General features: G+C 52.1%; 1 protein-coding gene across 1 annotated transcript; it reads right to left on the bottom strand.

The window, feature by feature from the left end:
- Window positions 1-4,904: 4,904 nt before the first annotated feature.
- Window positions 4,905-6,677, bottom strand: LOC122889979 (putative MORF4 family-associated protein 1-like protein UPP). Its single transcript, XM_044225618.1, has 2 exons — window positions 6,315-6,677; window positions 4,905-5,583 (listed from the first exon to the last, which is right to left on the bottom strand). The coding sequence occupies exon 1, from the start codon at window positions 6,675-6,677 to the stop codon at window positions 6,330-6,332; it is 348 nt and encodes a 115-aa protein (XP_044081553.1). The 3' UTR covers window positions 4,905-5,583; window positions 6,315-6,329.
- Window positions 6,678-7,050: the final 373 nt, after the last annotated feature.

Here is a 7,050-nt window from a genome sequence, read left to right as displayed (position 1 = left end):
GGTGTGATTCTCAAGCCAAAAGACAAAGATTGTTGACCCGGATGAAAGAATCCGAACCAAACAAAATCAAGACACACACGGCTTACAAAAAACATCCTTAAAAAAATGTAAGGACACAGGGGTGCCTGGGTGGCTCAGTGGGTTAAGCATCTGCCTTCAACTCAGGTCCTGATCCCAGGGTCCTGGGATTGAGTCCTGCCTCAGGCTTCCTGGTTGGTGGGAAGCCTGCTTCTCTCTCTCCTTCTGCAGGATGTTCCCCCTTATGTGCCCTCTGTCAAATAAATAAATAAAATGTTTAAAAAAATGTTAAGGACACAGAAAGACTGAAAATAAAATGGTAAACAATCCCAAGGCAAAGAGTAACCCACAGCAAGCTAGGGTAGCTTACAACAGCAGACAGAAATGGTTACTCAGTTCTTGGGTGTCTACCTTTAGCTTGGGTCGTGATCTTGGAGTCCTGGGATCGAGTCCCACATTGGGCTCTCTGCTCAGTGGGGAGTCTGCTTCTCCCTTTCCCTCTGCTGCTCACCCTGATTGTGCTCACACACTCTCTCAAATAAATAAAATGTTAAAAAAAAAAAAAAGCAAAGAAACAGTTACTGACAGAGTATCACTACAAAGGGATAAAAGCACCAATGCACTTATTCGCAGAGCATCCAACCGCCCAAAGAACCCACAGAACTCCAGGGAAAACCTGACAGTCTGCCAGCAGAGGGTGTTCTACAAGCCTCACCCCCACTGATCCCTCAATTGAGCCCCTAAGAGGCCTGCTTTGTCAGGCAGGGGTTTTACGGGAGCACATTAAAAGAACTCATCCGTCCTTCTCTGTGCCGTGGCGTATAGGTGTGTGAAGTGCATACCACACATCTCTGCCTGTGGGGCTACAGAGTGTGGGTGGGCATGTGGGACTTAGAGGATACAGAGTAAGTGACCAGACAGGGCGCCCCAACCCTGGCTCAGGACGCCCTTGACTGCCCAAGTATTGCATTGTGGGTGTTGCCAGATGACCATAGGGAAGAAGACCGAAGATGGAGTTCATCTCTTGATACCTTTCCCCAGTGGGGGAGAGTGTCTCAGGGCCTGTCTGGAACCCAGAGATCTTCCACTGTCTAAGCAGACTCAGTCTACAAAGAGGACCCTCTTGTAAGTCCCAGCATAGTCGGAGCTCCCCCTGAATTCTCTGAGCCTAGGAAAAGGCCTGATGCACCTTGCCTTGAGGGCCAGCACTGAAATTGTCTAAGGGCTGAGTGGTTACTTGACATGAATTGGAGACAACTGGAATGTCAAGCCCCAAGGAAGCTCAAAGACAAGAGTGCAAAACTGTCATCTTCTGGAGGCCCAGGCATAGTCGGCCGGAGTCACAGAGCCAGCTTCTCCTCCTGGGTGAGTTCCTGGGGACACCGCACCCACCGTGTCCTCACCTGAACAATGAGGACGATAAAATGACCTCTCAAATTTGGGAAAATTAGATAATGATGTGAAGGGTCAAACCCCAAGTAGATTTTTTTTTTTAAAGATTTTATTTATTTGACAGAGAGAGATCACAAGTAGAGAGAGAGGGTGGGGGGGGGGAGGAAGCAGGCTCCCCGCCTATCAGAGAGGCCAATGCGGGACTCGATCCCAGGACCCTGAGATCATGACCTGAGCTGAAGGCAGAGGCCTAACCCACTGAGCCACCCAGGCAGCCCCCCACAAGTAGATTTTTCTTTTTTATTTATTTTTTTTTAAGATTTTATTTATTTATTTGACAGAGAGAGAGATCACAAGTAGGCAGAGAGGCAGGCAGAGAGAGAAGGGGAAGCAGGCTCCCCGCTGAGCAGAGAGCCCGATGTGGGGCTCGATCCCAAGACCCTGAGATCATGACCTGTGCCGAAGGCAGAGGTTCAACCCACTGGGCCACCCAGGTGCCCCCCAAGTAGATTTTTCTAATACAGCCTTTTATTTTCTCATTCCACACATCGAAAGCACTGTCACTGGACAGGCTATCGGAACTTGGCTGTGGGACCGCAAAAGCTGGATCCAGGGGCACCTGGGTGGCTCAGTGGGTTAAAGCCTCTGCCTTTGGCTCAGGTCATGATCCCAGAGTCCTGGGATTGAGCCCCGCATCGGGCTCTCCGCTCTGTGGAGAGCCTACTTCCTCCTCTCTGTGCCTGCCTCCCTGCCTACTTGTGATCTCTCTCTGTCAAATAAATAAATAAAATCTTAAAAAAAAAAAAAAAAAAAAGCTGGATCCAGGCACACTGCGCTTTTGGTCCCTTGAGTGATTTTAGGGTTAGACCTTTCCATCCCATTTGCATCCTAGAGACTGACTTTCTCATGAGTTCGATGCAAGCAAAGGTATTGATACCAACTACCACTGGTTAGAAAAGGAAGCAGATTTTAAAATGGAAATAAAAGCATATTTGCCTTAATAGGGACAACACACTCAGACAGGGACTCCCTAAGAATTCCCCCTCCCATTTTCACCCCTGGCCATCTCCATCTGACACTACTGCAGTCACCCACAGTCTTGCCTGAGGGGACAGACAGGACAGGGGCCTTGGAGGCTGGGGGTCCTGGGAGGGGTCATGCAGTCCTCATCCCTGACAACCCGGCCCTGCCCGGCTGCACACATAGCACTCCTGGCATCATTTGTTGCTGAAGCCATGGCAAAACCTACAGGAACCTTCTTTTTTCCACTGTGATGTCAATTATATTTTAGTTCAAAGACCACATAAAATGATTTCTATGTTCTCTATAGGCACCCTTCTAGCAAAGGACTACAGAGCCGGGTGCTGGTGGGACCAGGTATCGGCTGCTGCAATTCCCACAATGACAAACTCACGAGCAGCCAGAGGAAGTGGAGGCAGGGAGGTGAGCCAGGTCCCCAGTTTCCCTCTGTACAATCCCAGCAACGGGGTCTCTAACTTCACTCACAGCCCCGCCTCACCCATCTCCCACAACCACACGCCTATTTCCTAAACCCCAAACATAAGGTGGTGTCTTCCTGCTCAAACCTTTCCGTGGCTCCCTGTCGCTCTGCTTCTCAGTTTCCAGAGAATCCTCCTTAACCTACTCAAAATGCGGTCCCCTGACCAGCAGCACAGGCATGGGGTTGGGGGGGGCACTTGTTAGAAATGCACAATTTCAGGTCCTTAACCACAGGATTGGACCCTGCATTTTGGTAAGATCCCATGAGTTCCGACGCACTTGAAGTTTTTTTTTTAAGATTTTATTTATTTATTTGACAGATGTGGGGGGCTTGATCCCAGGACCCTGAGATCATGACCTGAGCAGAAGGCAGAGGCTTTAACCCACTGAGCCACCCAGGCACCCCCACACCTGAAGTTTGAACAGCACTGCTTTAGGGGCTCGGGACAGAGCTGGAAGCAGCCCCGGTTATGACTCTAGTGAGTGGTAGGTAATTTTATTTTATTCACATTGTTTTGTTTTTAAGATTTTATTTGTCAGAGAGAGAGAGAGAGCACAAGCAGGTGGAGCAGGAGGCAGAGGGAGAAGCAGGCTCCCCACTGAGCAAGAAGCTTGATGCAGGATCCCAGGGCCCTGAGGTCATGACCTGAACCAAAGGCAGACGCCTAACCAACTGAGCCCCCCAGATGCCCTGGGTAGGTCATTTAAAAAATTAAACAGTATCTTTCCTGTCACACATTCGGGAACCCTATTCCGAACACGGCGACATACGCCCTGGTATGAAGTACTTGATGGCACGTGTGGGCGCAACCAGGAGCACAAATACCACAGAGGCAGAAGCAGGGACTCACAGAATCAAGTTTAACCTCTTCCAGGTCATACGCAGACCTCTACAACCATGCCCACCTCCCTTCCTGCCTCTCTGTGCCCTGCAAACACCCACAAACCCTATCATGTCCCATTTCGACCTCCTGAGAGACTCCAGAGTTGGTTCCGAGATGCCCATTCCCTGTGCCTGGGGTGCTGTTCGGGTGGTTGAGCTCAAGCTTTTGGGCCCAGACTAAGAGACGCTCGGTCCGAAAAGCTTTCCCACACTCCCCAATGCTCAGTGGACTCCCTCTTTAGTGCTCCCACCGCAGTACAAGCACAGGGTACCTACATCTCCTTGTCTGCCAGCAGCAAGCCTGGGACCACAAACCACATTACTACTAGGACCATCTTACCCTTTCAAAACTGTCCCCGTTTGGCAAACGACACAGCTAGCCTCAACAGGTGCTCAGGCCATGAGCCTCGGGACCACAGCTAGATCCTCGCACACCAGTGTCATCCCTTAGCAACACCTTCAGAACGTAGTCCACACACCCGCCAGCACCTGCAGGGACCACTGTACCCCAAGCATCCCCAGCTGCTTGTGCCCTGCCTCCCCACCTCACCCTTGCTCCACCCCCATGTCGCTCTATCAGGTATGTCTCACAACCACCCTATATAAAACAGCAACCTCTCCCTCCCCAATACCCCTTCTCTTTTTTCTACAGAACTACCTGACACATACAGTTTTCTTCCTGCCTTAGCACGACGGGGCACTGCTCTAAGCTTACAAATGTCAGATCCAAGGGTCGCACTTTGCCCACCCCTGCACCCCAGCCTTCCGCAGGCATCCAGCTTATGTGGCAAACCAAAGACCAGCACCGGGGGTGCTGTACTGTGATTTTACATCAACAGAGCTGTCTTAACCCACTGGATTATCTCTCCTGGAAATTCCTAGTGTCTGGCAGACTCTGGAGGGGCCCATGGTCATGGTGAATGTTAAGTGATTGAATGAATTGCTCTGAAGGCAGAGGCCAGCCCAAATGCTTTCCTGAGGCTCCTTCCTGCTGTGTCTTCTCTCCTCTCCTATTACAGTCCCTACAGACCAAACCCTCCTCTGGCCTCCAGGCTTTTGAGCACATTCCCACTGGACATTCATTTGACAATAATGACAATCAAAGAGAAACTTTTACTCTGAAAAGAATTTATTCCTCTCACCTTTTCTTGGCCAAGTCAATGGCTTGGGTTATTTGCACAAGGGTTCTAAAAACTGGCTTTCAGCATTTGTTTTTCCAGGCAACTGAACATTATCAAAGAAAGCTAGAGCTCTGGTCTCAGCCTGTGAGGACCAAGGCTAGATATCATCTCAGCCTGGAAGAAGCTTCCTGCTATCATTCTGGGGCCTGCCAGGGTCAGACCCATGCTCCCCTCCCCAAACCCTCCAGGTCATGCACATGTCACAGGCAGCTGTGGCAGAGAAGCTCCTGAAATGCATGATTACATCAAAAAAGCGTGCCCCAAAGTCAGCCAATACACACAGTACCTAGAACTCATCCCTTATTCTAGGTTACTCACCAGACAGGTTACAAGATGTGCACCAGTTAACATGCCACAGAAAAACTACATTTCTGAAAAAAAGAAACAAGCAAACAAAAATGAAAAGAACACAACTCTCCTCCTTTGATCTGACAGACTACAGAATCTGAAAATGCAGACCCCACCGCTCTCCATGCCCAACAACCCTCCAGGGGCTTCTCAATCTGATCCAAAGCAGCGGCATCCACATCCTTGGCCGGTCTGGGCTCTCCTTTCAGCAGCTGCAGCCAGGCAATGTCTTCTGTCTTGCAGAACTCTGACCTCAAGCCTCTTCCAGGCATCCCCAGATTCCAGGAAGCATAAAAAAAAAAAGCAGCAAAGCACAAGAGTATACTTCGGAACTTTACATTAACAGAATAAAATCACAATAACGAATATGACCATAAAACAGCTTACAATCTAAGCCCTATTCCCTTAGGTTAACAGTATTTATCTAAAAGCGGTCTTCTCAAAACTCAATGCACCTAATAATCGTAATCATATCCGCACACATAATACTGAAATCCTCTCCCCAGAATGATACTGGACATTTAGTATTTAACATGGTGAAAATGTAAGAACAGCATGGGAGAGAAAAGGCTCTCGGTTTCAACCTCTCCAGTCCGTCCTCTTTACCAGTGGAATGGAGTCCATTGGCAAATAAGCTGGCGTACAATTGGGGAAATTAACCACCACAATTTAAATCCCAAGACTCTCATATCCTGAGTCAAACAGACCCAACCACCCGTGCAAAATGCTACCGCTAGTAGCTAGGTCATGGGCAACGCTCCATTCTCAGCACGTAGGATTCCCGTCCTGCACTTCTGTCTCACGCACCTTGTGCACCTGTTACCTTCACAGCCATATACAAACCACTTGCTTCTAATTCCCAACCTAAGAGCGCCACCCTGTGTCTGCTCACTCCCCTCTCCCTCCGCCCAGCGGGGCACAACGAGGCAGGGCGTGACGAATCCCCGTCCAGCGCGCCGCCCCCCCGACGACCCCCGCCGCCTGGCACGTACCCGCCCCCGCATCCTTCAGGAGCACCCGCAGCGGTCTATCTGCCAGTGGAGCTCTACGATCCTCCGCCCCACCAGCGCGGCCTCGGCTGCCTTCCTCTCCGCCTTCTGGCACAGCTGCAGCACCCGCTCCTCCGCTTCGCCGGCAGCACAGCGGCCGGGGCCCCGGACACCCTCCGCCGAGGTGTCCACCTCGCTCTGCAGCTCGTCCAGCAGGTTCGCCACCTCCAGCAGCGTCCGGCGGGCCCGCAGGTGCGCGCGCACGCGCTCGCGCTCCAGGGCGGCGACCTCCGGGCATGCGGGGCTTGGGGTGCGGCCACAAGGCCTCTCGGGCTTCCGCCGCTCGTCCGCTTCCGCCGTTGGCATCGCGCCGCCCCCGCGGCCCGGTCACCGCCTCTGAGAGGCCGGCCGGCTGGCAGCGAACGCGAGCCCGTGGGCCGAACTCGCCGTAACGAGCAACAGGTTGGCCCCGCTCCGCACCGCAGACACGGCGTCCGAGATGAGATCCCACCGTCCTTCAGAGCTGCGATCACGTACGGCCCTTTTACGACACGGCGGGGCTCCCTTGCGGCCGCGCTGCGCCAGCCCCCCGCCCGGCGCCGTCAGTACGTGCGGACATCGCCATGCCTTCGCTGGTTTGGGTTGCGTCCTGCTCCCTGGCTAGCGCTTACTGCCGGTTGCTCGAGCTGCGTAGCGTTCTGAATCCCAAGTCACCGGCTTGGTGGGCCCTGCTAGCATC

This window comes from Neovison vison, chromosome 11, assembly GCF_020171115.1.
Source record: "Neovison vison isolate M4711 chromosome 11, ASM_NN_V1, whole genome shotgun sequence".
Lineage (NCBI taxonomy): Eukaryota > Metazoa > Chordata > Mammalia > Carnivora > Mustelidae > Neogale > Neogale vison.
Note: the sequence above shows the minus strand (reverse complement) of the source record. Positions and strands in the feature narration are given on the sequence as shown.

Bases quoted from the DNA above. Each gene is read 5' to 3' on its own strand.
- LOC122889979 (XM_044225618.1), bottom strand. From the start codon at position 6,677: ATGCCAACGGCGGAAGCGGACGAGCGGCGGAAGCCCGAGAGGCCTTGT.